The sequence below is a fragment of the Lissotriton helveticus genome, chromosome 9 (assembly GCF_964261635.1).
Source record: "Lissotriton helveticus chromosome 9, aLisHel1.1, whole genome shotgun sequence".
In the NCBI taxonomy this organism is placed as follows: domain Eukaryota; kingdom Metazoa; phylum Chordata; class Amphibia; order Caudata; family Salamandridae; genus Lissotriton; species Lissotriton helveticus.
This window is the reverse complement of record NC_136070.1, coordinates 813,462,208-813,479,992: the sequence shown is the minus strand read 5'-3', so window position 1 is coordinate 813,479,992 and position 17,785 is coordinate 813,462,208. Positions and strand designations below refer to the sequence as shown.

Below are 17,785 nucleotides of genomic sequence, written 5' to 3'. Positions count from 1 at the left end.
AAACAAGCTGTGTCTGCTGTAGGCATAACAAATTAAGCTGCAAACTGATAACCCAACTGCCTTGCCCACACGTGGAAAATCATTACAAGCCATCAACACGTCCCAGACTACCAGAAAGTTTCAAAGTGGCTGAAAGCTGATGCTGTAGTCGGCAAAGTGATTTACCTGAATTCATCATACTACTTATTCCTTGCGGACTGAAGGATGAAGAAAAGGCAGTTCCTCCATGGGGTGGAATTCATGCTCTGATCTCCCAGAATACTGTCTCATTAAAGAAGGTTTGGTTTTTTACCACTAATACTATTTCCAGTTACAAACTATGCAACAGTATACACAGCTCTAAAAACTTTCCAAAATGTGTGTGCTCAGCTTGAAGACCAGTCAATCCTGCCAATGTTCTGCAATGAGTGTGTTTTCCATATTGTAGCTGACATTTTTATGAGCAATTCAATGGAATTTGATGATCTTTATCCAATGATGGGTGTTTTCAAAAGGCCAAAAATTACATTGCGGTGTGCAGGAAGTTATCTCTGTGGATATGTCATAGACAATGCACCTATTGAGGCTAAAATCTTTTGAAGCAAAACTGTCCAGTCAGTATTGAGTGGAACTCATTATGTTCACTTGTTACAAGGTATGCTCATCATATCTAAGGCTACAGAAACATTGCATTGAAAGGGTTTCTGGAAAAAGAATGACAATTATATTTTGCATATCTTATCTCTGAAGCAAACAGGGTAGATGAAACCAGTTGAAAAGGCTGATGGTAGATAAAAACACAGTTCAAAAGGCTGGCGGTAGATGAAAACACAGTTCAAAAGGCTGGCAGAACAACAGAGTTTTCATCTACCGACAGCCTTTTGAACTGTTCCATAACCTATCACTTTTTCGTGTATTTTAACTCTTTGTACAGTGTTGTCTTGAATAATGTTTGGCATGTATATGTTTGTATATATTTGTCTTCCCATAGGCACATAATTATGTATATGACTCTTACAAAATTGAGATTTACAATATTAATATATGTATATAAAACTATTTAGTTGATATACCCCACATTTTTAAAAAAAAAAATAAGAATATTTTCATCCATGAAAGATCTTAAATAAAAAATATTTTGTTATATAAAAAATACTTAAATGGTTTCTGTCATATGTATATGCCTTTCTAAATTTATTACATTATGGTTTGTGATGATCAAGACAGAAATGTATGGTCTGATATGCTTTATATGATTATCTAACTTGTATTGTGCCATTACCTTTACCCTCATTGTATCCACCTCTAGCGTTATTACTCTGTATGATGCATAGTTTTAAGTTGTGTGGCAGCGCTGTACCTCTCTTTATGGCCTTTCCAGCAGGTTCTTGGCCAATAAAATGTACATTTCTAAAGTGAAACATTTGTTATCTTCAAATGCTTTACACAGGCTGGAGTTGGCTTCGACTCCACATACGGCAATAGTCGATTCAGCACTTCGACGGAGGCACACGTGGCATACAAAAGCAATTTGCTGGGCCACGGCAGATTCTCAGGGAGCGCACTGTTGTTATTCGGGATACTTATCGTCTATCTTGTCGCCAGTTGTAGCATCCTCCCCAGAGTGTGAATCCACTAATGACCACGCCACACACAGAGTTCAGTATAAAAACATCTTCATTCATCTGCGTGGAACCGTGAACTCAACATTTTAAACTTGCATTCACTTCACTCCAATCTCACACTTACGTCATAGTTCTACAGAGTCCATCAGGAGCCAAAAGGGTTCCATCATTGCTAACCAAAACTGCACTCCTACAGGCCGGGTGCAACACAGGCCCCTGCAGCCCCCCTGGCACAGGGATCCCCCACTCTTCAGGTGGCCTCTATTCAAACCTAAGACCTATAAATGTCTGTGAGATACAGGGGTTTTAGGAGCTCCTCAACACTTTCTGCAGGGGGGCCCACTGTTCTGCTACCTCACTGCTCACAGTCATCTTCCCCTCGTCATTGCCTCAACACTGACTTATCAGTAACAGAATCAATATTTGTTTGTAGTTGAAACACTTTCTGAAGTATATAAGTACCCTGCGAGCAATAAAGAGGGCAGCCGCAGCCCATGTAGGTAAGAGTGGTTGGGCAGATGGGGGGGATTTCGACAGACGTTGACGAAGGGAAATTAATTATTATTTCATTTTCCCTCATGGTCATCAGTCGAATTCCCCCCCCTCCCCCCCAACCCAGCCCCACCTTCCCACTGCCCTTACCTGCATGGGCCGCTCCTGCAAACACTTGAAGTTCCTAAAGCATTAGTAGTACTGCAATCCCTGTGAGAGAAAGATAGTGGAACAATTTCTAGATTTTCAAAATGTCACGTAGGATAGCACCAAATTTACATAGCCTTGAAGGTGCGAGGGCTGCTCCTGCACTTCATAGGAGACAGGGGATTATATTATGCTCCTGCAGGGTTTGTTATTAAGTCCCGTTCATGACCCTTTCTCTGTCTGTCACTTTCTGTACAAGAGGAAAAAGGTTTCACTAGTTCATTCATACACAGAGCCACAACCCTTACTTCCTTTTTTTCAGGAGTGCTTAGAAGATCGGCAGTCATAATGAATTTAAAGAACTCCCTCCCCACCACCACCAGCTCAAAGTACACACAGGTAGAGTTTGAATTTTACTAGTTTGGTCGATCCAAAATTTACAACAGCGAAAGTTGCAGTAACAGCAATAAAATCTATTACATTTAAGAGATGAGTAGTTTAACATGAAGAGCAATCTAACGAGAAGAAACTCTGCTCTGCAGAGAATTATTTTACTGCTTATACTTACTTTTGAATGCATTGCAGGGTTCTTGGAACTGGGTAGCATTGTCTATGGCCTCCTGCAGCTGGTTCAATGTGTCATAATAAGCTTGTGTGAGGTCCAATGAATAATTCAATGCAACTATCACGCTGTGATTTACCACAATGCTGCCATTGCTGGAAGAAAATGAAGAAATGCATTAATGCAGGTTAGACATTGGAGTATCTGCCTGGACCCTGTCATTTGATGCTTGTCCTTACAAGTCGTGCATATGTACCACTCTGAGTTTTAAGAATTTAATATGACTCATTATTGCTCTATAAGTGCAACATTCTGTTCCTTTCTTGACAATGTAATCCAGCACCTGTGTACTCTCTTGGCTAATCAACCCAACATTCTTGAAAGTATCTAGGCAACCTTATTCTACATTCCTGCACTTTCACTACAAACTAATGCAACATTTCTTTACTTTTTTGTGATCCAATCTAACTTTTGTATACTTTCTGAACAATCTAATTAAATGATAATTTCCTGCCGAGACCATTTAACAGGATATTCCTTTACTTTCTTGAAAACCCCATTCATTGTTCCTATACGTAAAGGACTATCCAACCCAAAGTTCACATTATTTCCTGACTAAACAGTTCAATTGACATTCCTTATTTGTCTTCATATGGGGTAAATGGGGTTCCTTTCTTCGTGTTTTTGACATGAATCCCATGTAGTCGAAATGGAAATTCCACACCAAAAGATCAAATCAGGAAATCTATACCTGGTGGTAGGAATGTCCAAAGATGGATCCCCCAACTTCATAAAACTTCATGGCAGCATTTAAAAAAACAGCGTGTGAAAAAACATGCAAAAAAGTAGATTTTGTAGGAAAACATGCAATATCTAATGTCTCTTGATGAATTGCATGAGAAATATCCTATGTATAGTTTACTCTTCTGAGATGTTTTGCATGGGTTAGAATCATCAAAAAAACATTCAGATTGTAAGAACCAAATATTCAATTAGGTGAAATTGAGAAAGCGCGAACCCTAAAATACCTGAGAAGAGTTTTTTAAAAGAACGCCAACCCTCATCCACTTAACAGGGTAACGGGAGGTTGGCCTCGAAGAGGGTAGGGGAGGGAGCAGCAAAGTGGGTGGGGTATTTAAAAAGCAGGGGGAAAAGTAAAAAAGAAGAGTTTTGTTATATATATAGACATAGGAGAACGATAGCGATTGCTTTGTAATTTTATTAATGTTATTGGCATATGTTATTAAAAAGATATAGCATTAATTAGATGTTTAGCTTGGAATGTAGCTGGCTTGAATAGAGGATCCAAAAGACAATTAGTTTGGGAAGAGCTTAAGACATATAAACCCCAAGTGGCACTTTTGACGGAAACGCATTTAGCCTATAAGGACCGACGTCTTTTGGAACAGCTTGGCCTAGAGGTAGTTGTATGTACCTCTCAAAGTATATCGATAAGGGGAGCCGCTATTCTAGTATCAAAAACATTGGGGTTCCAAGTTCTTAAAGTTTTAGCTGATCAAAGGGGAAGATGGGCTATTGCTCAAATAGAAATTAATGGTGTTAACTATGTTTTCTGTGACTTATATGGACCGAACGTTGATGATCCAACTATATTTGATGATATCTGCCTAGAGCTAGCAAGTTGACAGGGAGAGATGGTACTGATGGGGGATTTTAATTGTGTTATTTCTTATAGGGTAGACTCCACTAGTCAACCACTGGTCCCAAGAATGATGAATGTGAGGGCTTCTATCTTAGAATTGGCCAGATTATACTACTTGCAGGATGCATGGCGGACTTTACACTTAAATAAACCAGGCTATACGTATTACTCAGCACCACATCATCAATATTCAAGAATCGATATGGCCTGGGTTTCAGATACTTTATTAGCATTAGCAGATATGGAGATTTGCCCCAAAATTACGTCTGATCTCAACCCCATAATTTTTTCTTTTCAAGCTAAAACTGCTATTAAAATTGCTCGATCATTTACGTTCCCTAGCCATCTGGTTACAAAGGCGGAATTTGGGACCTTTATTGGTAAACAAATCTCTGATTATTTTATAGATAATATTGGCTCAACTATGCTTCTGACCGTATGGGATGCTATGAAGGCATACATTAGGGGAGGCATTCAGCAGTTTATATATCAACAGAATAAGGAACGGAACGGCCAAGTCAAGGATGCTTTTCATAAACTTATTATTTGTTAATTGGAACAAGCCGATGCAGTCCATCATCAAAGGACAGAACAAGATCATCTGTATCGATTGCTCTTGGAGCAGAAGGCAATCATAAGAAGTGTATTAATGGAAAAAGGAGCAGCCTGTTTTAAGAAACACAAGACACTACAATACGAATATGGTGATAGGATTGGGAAAGTCCTGGCTCATCAACTTAGAGATAGTCAGCTGAAAACTAAGATTAAGGTTATAAGAGGGGAAGGAGGTGTCCTTTATATGGAACTCGGGGAGATAGCTAATCAATTTTCTGTGTTTTATCAACAACTTTACTCTCCGGAGGTCAGCCAGGATGCGACTGATATGATTAATTATCTACAGCAGAGTAACTTACCAACTTTGACTGAGGAAGATTCCCTCTCTCTAGAACAGGAGATTACAGTAGAGGAAGTGTTGGATGCAATAGGGGGCTTTCATTAGGTAAAGCGGAAGGCGATGATGATCTCCCTGCGGAGTTTTACAAGCTTCTTAAAAATCTCAAATTGGTAGAATAGGGCAGGATCTAGTTACAATGTCACTTTTAGCTATTTTTATCACTTGAGGTTAAGCATCTACATTGGTTTTTATTAGTTTGTATTTTCAGTTCTTGCAGATACTTGCAAGATGGCCCCCATGGTCCCCTGTAGTCCGTTGTTGAGCTTCAATCAACCAGAAGCTTTCTGGTTATTTTAACAAGCCTAGAGCTCTTGACTTCGGTCCGACAATTATGTAAGTAATGGCGAGGATCATGTGAGCGGGGTATGCGAGCGGTGCTTCCGCACTTAAATGTGATTGAGCTAACTTTCACTGGAATTTTTTTAGTCTTCCCCTTGCACTTTGAGTTATTTAAATCCATACGCGACCAACATGAATGATTCACAGTGGGGCAACTCGGTCACTCGCCATGGTACTTTCGATGTTGAGATTCACACAGATGTTTTACTTCGGCACATATTTTAATTTTTGGGTGAGAGCATGGGCTGCACTTTTTAAGCTGATCAGTGTGTTTCGGCACAGTGTCTACGGGTGTTTTTTAAGCTTGCTTGTAAAGTTTTTATTGATTTGGGGATACTTTTCATAAACATTTAGGCACTATTTCGTCCACTAATGGCAGCTATCAAGTATATGCATGTTATCATACAGGACTGGCTTTAATATGGATTCCTGATATAAGTGTGTCACTTCCTTGTTTATTTACTGGATACTTGTTTTATTGTTGATGATACAGCCGGTCGGTTGAGATTTGTTATTTCCTCATGTGTACATACATTTTTTTTCAGAATTGCTATACATCTATAAGGATATAATAAACACACACATCCTTGGTGTGTGACAGATTACATGTGCACGTATGGCATGAGCAGCAAGGATTATAGAATTGTATCCAATGTGTATGAAAGTCCACATCATTGTAAATGTTTTTTGTGGCAAATGAAAAGCTTATCCAGTGATTGAGCAAAAATAGTCTCCTCCTATGTGACAATTTATACACAATAACCCCGCTTAAACACATTGGTCCACATAGGATGTCGATCGGAAAGCCTCCGACCACAAGTCGGAGGCTTTCCGACCAACATTCTTGGTTTGACTTCAATTGCCATATTAGGATTATGGCAGTGGGAATTCAAACCGGCCTGTGATTCTGCTGGAAAGCCGCCATAATCGTGTGTGGATGGCGTTTCTGCCATCAGGATTATGATGTCAGTTTCCAACAGACTTTCCATGTCAGCCTTTCTGACATAGAAATCCTGTCAGTAAAGTGACTTTGAGGGCCCCTAGCAGGGCTCCCTTCCCCCTGCAGCCTCTGGTTGGGGGCTGAGGGGGCACCTATTATGCCCGCCTGTAAGCCCCTGCACTGTGTGGCAGGCACTGTGAGGTGTCTGCCACAAAGTGCAGGAATTTACCAAACTCTCATTTCTCTATGAGACCTTGTGCTGTGGGTGGATTCTGTCTGCAGCACAAGCTCCCACTGAGAAATGGGAGTTTGTGACCTCACCATGTGCGGTCGCATCAAAATACAGTGTTCGGAACCGCCGACCTATTGTTGGTCGGTTCCCACCCCAAGATGGTGTCGGTCGGGGGTAACTCCTCCCAACATCGTAATAGGGACAAGTGTGTCTAAAACAAAATCATCATGGTGGAGGACAGGAAATCAAACCAATGTAGTGTCCCGGCAGAAATGTCAACCAATATGCATTAGACAGAAATAGCGAGATGCATATATCTTACAACATAAGGTTTTAAAACTTACTATGCACCTTCTGTCATTCTGGATGCAAGAAAAGCTCTAGCATTTAGCATGAAACTAAGGAGAAATAATTGGTACTATAAATTGAACTTCAATCTGGTGGGAAAGACTAGGAAAGTCATTATTTTGACCCATTTGGTGGGAGCCCAGTCAGTACACCCATCTCTATTCAGTGAGTAAATAAATGCTATATATTGAAAGGAACTCAGTCTTGGCTTCTAGTTTTTAAGCATTACCCCAGTAAAATGTATTCACTGTGTTATAGTTCAAGGTAATGACTAGTCAATCATGTGTGTGTTTTCAGACACCTGAAATTGCTTCTGTATTCACGTATTCTTATACACATGTTTATGGTTGCCATGTCAATGTAGAGAAGACTTCAAGTGATCAGGTATACAATGTTTGCTGTGTTGGAACTGGTATGAGATGGTGCTAGATGGATTTAATTAGTAATGTCATAAATGATGTATTTTAACATTTTACGAAATTCAGTGTTTTGTTTTGAGTTTTGTTTTCTTTTCAGTGAATTTTCATTGTTTTAACGTAAGTTGTAGCCTCTTTGTATACCTAATTATAATCTTTCCTTAGAATTTGACATTTTTAGTAAATTTGTAGTTTTTTTATGCAACAAAAAATTTAATTCTGAAAGCAACCTACATTGCTAATTTTGCTTTTAGATTTTGGAGTCAATTTTTCAAGAGTAGCCTTTACCATTAATATTTCATGTTTGTTTTTAAGTCTATTTGTTCCACTTTCCATGCTCCTGAGGGACTTTTGTGGAAGTCTCTCAGCCAATGGAAGTACCCGAGGAAACTCTGAGTGGGATCTACTTCCGTTTCTATGCATTTAGTATGAAAGAGTACCTGTATTTACATTCGAGTCTAGGGGTTTTCTAACTGGGTCAGTTAATGAGGATCCCTGAACACTTAGGGGGCGATTAGGATGGCGGACGCACCCCTGAGTAGGAGGGACCGTCCGCATGGGCAGCGGCGGTCCCTCCATGGCAATTAGGATGTGACCGCCACCCTGGCGGTCACATCCTGTATGTTTTACATTGCGGCGGGTGCTGCTTGAAGCAGCACCCACCGCAATGTAAAAAACGAAAGCTGTGCATTTGCATGCACAAAGCGGCAGGCACCGCGCGGTGCCTGCTGCTTCGTGCACGCAAAGGCAGGGGGTACCATAGGTACCCCCCATGTGCACCCCCCACGCAACCTTCACCCAGGGGGCCCGCAACGGGCCCCCAAAGTGATTGTCCGTATGCTTTTCCACGGCGGAAAAGCCGCCGCGGAAAAGCATTACTTTCCCTACATCCTAATATGGCTGGCGGTGTCTGATAGACACCACCTGCCATGTTAGTGCTTTTCCGCCGTGGTCGCCTTCCGACCGCGGCGGAAAAGCGGCGGACAGATTGTGAGACCCACCAGCCATCCTGATTTGGCGGTGGATCTTTCAGGCCTCCTCGGCGGATTTCCCGCATACTCCGGGCCGGCGGTGGCTTCCGCCGGCCCGGAGTATGCGGAAAATCCGCCATCATAATGACCCCCTTACTGTGTAGAAATTGCCTGTTTTTTTTCTTTTACAATCCCACAAGAGGCTCACCTGAGTCCTGGGAAAGTCTTGGGAGTGATGTAGGACTCAGAAAGATAGATATCTGATTGGTTCAAATCAAATTCTTGCTTCATCTGTAGGAACTTCCAACCCTGTTGAATGTGACAACTCATACTGACCACTTCTGTATTTTTTACTTTTTTATTCTGCAATTCAGCATGACATCAGGCGATAGGCAGACGGTCCAGGAGTAGGAGTAGACCTCTTGAGAGTTAGTCCAAGAATCTTTGGTCTGGCAATTGTTTACAATACCGGCCTGTGATTCTGCTGGAAAGCCGCCATAAGTGAAAGAGGGTCTTGTTACATTTTGTTACTTGCAGTATATGCAAATGGGTTTCTCAGGATTACAATACAAAATATAGCTATAGTACCACAGAAACATGGAGACACATGAGGTTAATGCACCCCATTCTGCTAGCTCATGCAGAGCAACAGCGGCATGATGCTGAGATCCCACTTCAACATCAGGTGCCTCACAAGGACTAGGTAATTGTGGCCACAAGAGATGATCCAATAGCACTCTGGAACTGGCATTTGCAGACATACCCACCTATTGTTGGAGGTGCTGCAAGGTTGTTTATGGAGGAGAGTAAAGTACCAATACCTGTGACAAATTCGTAGGGAGCAGAAGGCTGCAAAGAACAACTAGCTGATTTTGTTCTCATTACAGATGTCTATGCGCTGTTTCTGTTTTCGTTTTACATTGAAGCCAAATACAAAAAATCAAAAATACAAAAAGATTGCTAACATAATGAATTGCCTTTACTAGTTTAAAAATTGAAACATGTAATGTATTATGTCATGTGTATCTCTCTATGTTGTCATGTTATAATAGTCTGCTACAGCAGTCTATGCATATTAATAAAACGTAGGTCTACTGCTATAAGTGGATATAAAAACCAAACACTTTTAACAATTCATTTGTTTTACATTTATAAACGTTTTGTATCACCCCTGCATTACTTTTTTTTCAAACCCAATACAAAATGTAAGTTTATACTTAGAAACCAACAGAAATTATTTTATTCTGTTGGTTTATTACCAATAGTAATCTAATGCAGTGGAATGCACTTCCCTGTGGTACTTTGCATCGAAGGAATGTTCCTTGGGTGTTGTGCAAGGCTTTCCATACATCCACCCATACCCACATTTTCATTGTAGGCATGGATGTGTGACAGAGAAATCCAACTCTTTGAGAGTGGCATAACAGAGATTTGTTTTTCTTTGTGTTCCATCTTTGTGAAAGACCCTGACAAAGGCCAGAATAAGTCCAAAACGTATACAAACATTTAAGATACTTTATTTTCAACCTACAGCAAAGCTTTATATAAATGGGGATTAATTTAATATAACAAGAGGTTCACAGCAAGGATGTCTGAGCTCGCCGCTTCTGTTTGCCTTATACATAGACCCTATCTTACAACAACTGGATGCTAACCCGAATATCAGCCCTATTATTTCTCAGGGCTGGGAAACTAAAATATTGGCCTATGCCGATGATGTAGATATACTGACTGCTAACTCGGAAATAGCTTTGAGTGAGATTGAGACAGAGGCGGTGAGATTCGGCCGACACTCAGGATATTCTCTTAATAGCTCTAAAACACAAATTTTATGTAAAAATATAGCTATATAGCTATGAATAATCACATTAGGCATGTTGATAAGGCCACATATTTTGGAGTTAATATTATGACAAACATAGAAGATATTGTCGAAGATAATATTGATCCCCTGATAGCTAAAACTAAAGTCGAGTTAAACAGGCTGCACAATTTACATTTCTCAATTATAGGTAGATGTAATAAAATTGAAATGTTTTTTTCCTACACTTTTATATTATTTAAGAGCAATACCATTAGAATTTAATATTAATCGTTTGAAGAAAATTGAAGATTTGTTTTCACGATGTATTTGGGCATATGAAAAACCAAGAAGGGCTTATAAGAATTTAATTTTGCCAAAGGAAAGGGGTGGACTTGCGCTTCCAAATATAAGACTATATTATTGGGTTATTACTCTTTTGAGTAATGTAACCCTTATTGGGGAAAAATCGAGAGAAAGAACTCTAGAGGATATACTTACACCGATTGAACTTTTAATGGAGGAAAAGGCATTATTAGCTGGCCTAGGGCTTTGAACTATATTATGACGAGTTGCTGTTCTTTAGTTGCTGCCAAAGGCGCGGAGATACTCCTCCGGGAGTCGATTCACAGCGCCATACAAACATGCAAATAAATGGGAAGGGCGTGGAGATTCCTGAATGATTGTCATTACAAGAAGGTACGCTTTAAGACATTGATTGGTGGATTTAAGGTTTTGAAATCAATTCGTAAAATGCTTGGATTAGGCAGACTAAACTATTATACACCAATCGGCAATAATCATATTTTGCCGGAAAGTTTTAGAGACACTATAGCTAAAAATTCGCAGGAAAAAGGCCTGTCCAAACTGGGGGATTTCTATTCAATATCAGGTATAGTCTTGTTTGAAAATTTGAGGGAAAAGTATGATCTAGACAGGAGACATTTTTTTAAATACCTCCAAATACGGGACTTCCTAAGTGAAAAATGTGGAGGCTCGAGTGGTTTTGGTAATATTTACATTATAGATAACGTTAGAAAGATTGAACCACCACCTATTAGAGTTATTTATATGTTATTTAATCAACTAATGCCAGATGATTAAGAAGTTTGTGCAAGAAAGTGGAAAGAAGAAATAGGAATCTCAGAAGAATTATTCAATCACTCAATAGAACTAGCGCAAAACATTTTAATCCCGGCTCGACTACAGGCCGAGTATTATAAATCTTGCTTCTCACTTTATTATACCCCAAAGAGGATAGCAAATTGGGGGACAGGGAGAGGGACTTTATGTCCTACATGTTCATTATATCAGGCGGATTTAAATCATATGCTTGCTACATGTAGTGGTTTAAAAAATTTAAAACAAGGGATTTCAACTTTTTTTAGGGAAGTGCTTGGGAATGATATTGTCCTTTCTCCATCGTTGATTGGATTAGGGGTTGATTCAGGCCTACAAGGGAAACCAGGAAAAAATTCCTGTTTATCGGTATGGCAATACTACGATTATGCTTGGCTTCAGCTTGGCTGTATCCCCCACCCATCTTTTTATCAATGGCTGTCATGCCTAACAGCTAATTATAACTTTGAGAAAGCTATTTATGAAAAAAGAGGAACACAGGCTTGGATGAAAGGGCTAAAAATGTGGGAACCAATGACTAAATGGTTTGAAAGCTAGAGGATGTTGCACAACTCCTGTATGGTGGGTGGGGGGAGGTTATGGGCGGATAAAAACTAATAATTATGCATGATGATGATTTAAATTTGCAATTTATTGTTTTCTATTTCTTTTTTTTTCTCTTATTTCGCCCTTTCTTCTATTATCTAAGTGTTAAATTGATATGCTGTGATGAATATTGATATCTGTATTTATGACATCAGGCAATATTAAAAAAGAATTTTAAAAAAGTGTCCCACCTTTGTATATACATAGAGGAAAAAGCCTTAAAGGCTAGTTTTATTGCAGAAAAGGATTGCTTTCTGCACCAGACTACCCTAACCAGAATGAAGACACTGTTGGAGTTCAGTGAAAGTGTGCCTGTGTTAGTGGAAGTCTGCACAAAGTGTGCCAGCACATTCAAAATGTGGAAATTATACATGTCTTTCTAGATGTAGAACAATTTTGTACAGGGTGTAAGTTCTGCATAGTGGCAGATTGGCCAACTCAGGGAGTTTGAGCATGTGAAGGAAGTGGGCTGTCCATGAAGAGCTCTGTAAAGGGTGATCATATAGGTGGTCACCTAAATGGGCTTGTATATCTGGAGCAACTGTGTTCTGTCTGTAGAGATGTAGAGATAGAAATTATGATTTTCGTCATGGAAATGCTTATTGTAGTGGGGACTTGATCAACTAATATGACTTCACAAAAGAAAATAAGATTCTGTCCAATGTTCAATTTGGCTTCAGACCAGGTATTGATACTGTTGGTCAGTATAAACTTTTAAATGATAGCGGGGAAATATGTTATGGCCAAGAAAGGTGTCATACATTTTGCCTTCATTGATTTATCCAGTGATTTCAATTTTAATCAAAGCTTTGGACCTTGATGGAAAGCATGGGGGTTGAAACAGAACTCCTCATCCTTATTAAACATCTACATCAGGACCTAACAGTTAGAGTTCGCTAGGGCCCCCTGGGCAAATCCACCTCCCAAATTAGAACCACTCAGTGTTTGAATCAGGGATGTATTTTAGCTCCTTTACTCTTCCGATTCTACATTAGCAGGATTTCTAAACATCTAAGGACCATATGTATCAACATACCCTTTGGCGATTCCTAAATAGCGATTTTTAAAGAATCGCTATTTAGAATTCGCAAAATGGTCTTTATGAAGAAAATCATTTTTTTCTAGCGATTCCTTATTATTCCTTAATTGCGATTAGCAAATTGTTAATCGCAATTAAGGAATAATTTCCCATTCATTTCTATGGGCCAGGAGGCCCATAGGAATGAATGTGAAATTATTCATAATTTGCGATTCGCAATTTGCTGAACACCCTGCTGCACCCCTGAAAATGACATATGTGGGCATATGGCGCACATACATGCCCTAAGGGCATGTATGAGCGTCACTTGGCACCTTTGGATTTTTAAAAAAATGCTTTTTTAAAAGAATTCGCAACTTACCACAAACTAGAAGTTGGTGGTAATTTGCGAATCCGTATGGGCATTTTGGAATTTATTCTTCCTTGATACATTGCATTTAAGGAATCGCAAAATTTGCGATTCCTTAAGTGCAATCGCAAAATAAGCAATGGCAAATTTTGCGATTCCTTATTTTGCAGCCAAATTGTTTCATACATACCATTTAGCGAAAATGGGTTCGCAAACGCCTTTCGGCGTTTGCGAACCCATTTGGCCTTGATACATATGGCCCTTAGTGAGGTAGGAAAGGACACCCCCCCAATTGGAAGGTAATCTATCCCAATTTTGCTGTATGCGGATGATGCGATGTTGATCGCCCATACAGCACATGGCCAACAGGCTTTACTGGATTCATTTTCCTCCTATATGAAAGAGTTGGATTTAAAATTAGATGATGCAAAATCATTTACGATGACCTGTGGGTGACCAATTGTGAGGTTAAAATATTTTTCTAGGGGGAAACACATATAGAGAAGGTGAAAGATTTTAATTACCTGGAATCCTTTTTAATGCTTCTTTTAATTGGAAATCTCTCTTAACTGCTAGGTCACAGCAACTTGGTAGGAACATCAAGTCTATCTTTAGATTTGCCCATAAATTAAGCCAAAAACCAATTGAGGAGATGATTAATTTAACTAAAAGCAAATGCATCTCAGCAGGGACATATGGTGCAGGATTGTGAGGCTATTCAAATGTGGGACTTCTCCAACATGTAGAAAACCGCTTAACACATAGACTCCTTGCAGTACCCAATGGTACCTTTATTTGCCACAAGGAACTAGACCTCCCTTATCTGGGGGATTTGAAAGGTCTTACCCCCCACCACAACCTTTGCTGTGGATTAAAACCTGGGGAAACTCAGAGACAGCCTTGGTTAGAACATGCACTTCTGATTGTTTGTGTTTGGATGGGGTAGATCAAATTTCTTGGTTGGCATATCTGAAGAATACATTTGAGTAAATGGACCTGAAAGTTTTTTTTGACACAGCTGAAGTGATCACTTCAAAATATTTAAATGAAGCCAAACAATATTACCTCAGTCATTGTAGGGAGCCGTTGCCGAAGAGGGTACAGACTTTGGTATCCATGGTAAGATATTATATGATTTCAACTACAAGGAACCTAGAACTTTTTATCCTGGATCTTAAACCCCATTCACCACTGCTATTTTATGTTTTTTAGACTGTATTTATAAACTTTAAGGTTGCTTTTCCTATCCAATGTGTTCGGTCACATGACTTAACCCCATGTCACTGTAAATACATTACCAAACAAAGCACTTGTCACGTTAAATTGTTCTGTCCTTCATATGCAGGTATCCAGGGCCCAGGCGCTCTTTCTTGTTTTCCGTCTTACCTAGATCAAAATTAAGGAAGTACCAAGAGGGTATGGTGATTTTGCAGAGCCTCTGTACAATAGAGACCTGTTATGCAGTTTTATATTTTCTTAGAAGGGCATGGTGATAAGGAAAAGGTATGGGACACTCTATGTATAATTGTTCTAATAATACGGTCACCATGTTACATTACCTTTCATGAATAGTGACTCTGCAATTGCGATGATTTTTAAACCCCATTTTGTAAAAACTGCAATATGAATTATTACTATTTTGTTGTAAGATTTTTATGGCTCATACCAAATAAAGATTCTCCGTGGAGAGTTCTGTACAAGTCAAAGAGTGTGCTTAGAAGGAGGCTTAGCCAGATAATTGGACTTGAGTTTTAAAAAACTATTTCATGTGGACCACACAGGGACCATTCTGGGTCTTGAAGCTTACACGCTGAGCTGTCAAAATATCCTGCAAGGGCACTGAAGGAGCAATATGCTGAGTTTTTATTTTATATTGGTCAAGAGGTGCGAAAGGCAGCGCCCTATGGGACCCCCCAGTAAGTGTCATGAAATCAGGGTACCCCTACCTTGCCCACTACTATTTCTTTTTTTGTCAGTTTCATGACAGGGGGACCGTGTCACCTGATCCTGTAATGGCGGCCACAACATTTACTTTCATGTTGCAGCTAACCAATCACAGGCTGGTGCAAAACAAAAAAACTGTGAAACAGATCACAACGCTCTATTTCTTTAGATTTGTTGTCCACTGGGACTGCCGTTGGACTCCTCCCAAATGTCCAGATAATTCTACTATTTTAGACTTAATTTCTACAAAACAGCTGAAAAGATTTACAACAAATCACATTAAGCCCTCTTTCAGGTTAGAGACCCTGCATTACTACTAATTTAATGTAGCATAACTTAAAATTATTTTTAAAACTACAGTACCTCTGATGTAAAGAACTGTGAGGTAAAATACTGACATTCTACCCACAAAGTAAACATTTCCAATGTACTTACCTGTGATGCAATGTCCCATGATGTAACAACTGTGATATAATTGGGTCATACCATTTTTGATAGTTTCCTGAATGTCGAAGCTGTAAGTGCAGCTAAAATTTTAACCGCATAAAGATCCAAAAGGATGAGGTGGCACTGCATAAAATTTGCTAACACCTTAAGATTTTCTGAAATTGGGTAAGATTCTTTTCAAATAGGGGTCACATTTACGTGGTTATTGAAGTCTAGGTTAGATTTTTAATAGAGGGGTGACTTCATAAAGAGATTCTCAGCATGAATGAGAGAAAAAGAAACCCCTGCATTCCTGGTTTTGAGTTGTAGATGTGTGTTTGGGTTGGTGGCTGATGTGAAACAGTCTCAGTTGGTGCTGATATTGTTCATGAAGAAATGAAAGAATTCAGAACATTTTGAGACTAATAAGATCTGATGGGGTGGGAGGCGTTGTTGCTGGATATATTGAAATAGAGTTCTTGTGAGTTGTCTGACTTTGAAATTTGAACTTGTAGCATGGTGTTTAGTATGGTAGGTTTGTGAATGTTCCAGTCATGTTAAGTGCAAAGGTGTTCTTTACTTCGCTCTTAGGGGGAGTGAATAAACCAAGGTTGGCTTAGTTACAGTCATTTGGATTTCAGCCAAAAAAGAGCAAGAGTATCCAGTAATGTATGGACAATGGTATTTATTCACGTAATGTGTTTAGAATCGTTTGGTTACGGAAAATTCTCTAATTTCTAAAGAATCTGACAAATTCAGAGGCAAATCAGTAGAATTCCCTCAGTCTGAGGGATAAAATGATGAAGGAAATAGCGCCTGTAATTTATTTATATGTAGCACTTTCTTCAGAAATCAGGGGATATTTTATTTCCATCTAACTATATATTAGAGCCACATTCTGAGTGCCCATTAATACTGTTTACACTGATAAAGGAGATTGCTGGCCATTGGGATTGCAGGATTTTTGGGAATACCTCCTATTAAGGCAACACATACCAGTGTGAGGTGTAATGGTTTTTGGATCAAAAGCAAACATTCAGTGTGGAAGGTAGGAAAAGGTCTGACTATCACCAGAGTTATCTGCTAGCATAACATCACATTTGCTGCATGGGGATTCTTCACCGTCAACCTAGAGACAAGATCTTGATAACACAATGACTGCATTCCTAGGGTGATGATTCGTCTTAGGCCTAAATGCTCACAGTGGATGTATGTCATTACATCTCATATTAATACCACTCGTGCCATTACAACGCGGGTATTACTACGCGATGTCAATGACATCGCATGCCATTACAACGCAAAGGCATGCGTTGTAAAGCAATACTCGTAGTAAAAGTTTGCAAGGTTAGTGACATCCCTACCCCTACACCTACACAACACACTACTCGGACCCCTACACTACCCCTAACCCAAAAACACTACCACACTACAACACTACCCACACTACTCCCACACCTACACTACCCTAAAACACTCCTACACTACAACACTACCCACACTACTCCCACCCCTACACTACCCTAAACCCTAAAACACTATTACACTACAACACTACTCACACTACTCCCACCCCTACACTACCCTAAACCCTAAAACACACACTACTACACTACGCTAAACCCTAAAACAATACACAAACACTACTACACTACCCTAAAACACTACACAAACACTACTATACTACACTAAACCCTAAAATACTACACTACCCTAAATCCTAAAACACTACACTACACAAACACTACAACACTACCCTAAGTGGAAAAGTGTGGCTCAAATGGTTAGAGCGGCAGACCCTGATGCAGAGGTCTGGTACGGGACCAGGGTTC

At 39.6% G+C, this 17,785-nt stretch overlaps 1 protein-coding gene across 1 annotated transcript in view; it reads right to left on the bottom strand.

Moving 5' to 3' along the window:
- LOC144783294 (uncharacterized) overlaps window positions 1-17,785 on the bottom strand; it is a 688,842-nt gene that overhangs the window by 242,897 nt on the left and 428,160 nt on the right. Inside the window, exon 11 of the mRNA XM_078662344.1 lies at window positions 2,812-2,960. Coding sequence (XP_078518470.1) covers window positions 2,812-2,960 — 149 coding nt within the window. The remainder of the gene's footprint in view (window positions 1-2,811; window positions 2,961-17,785) is intronic.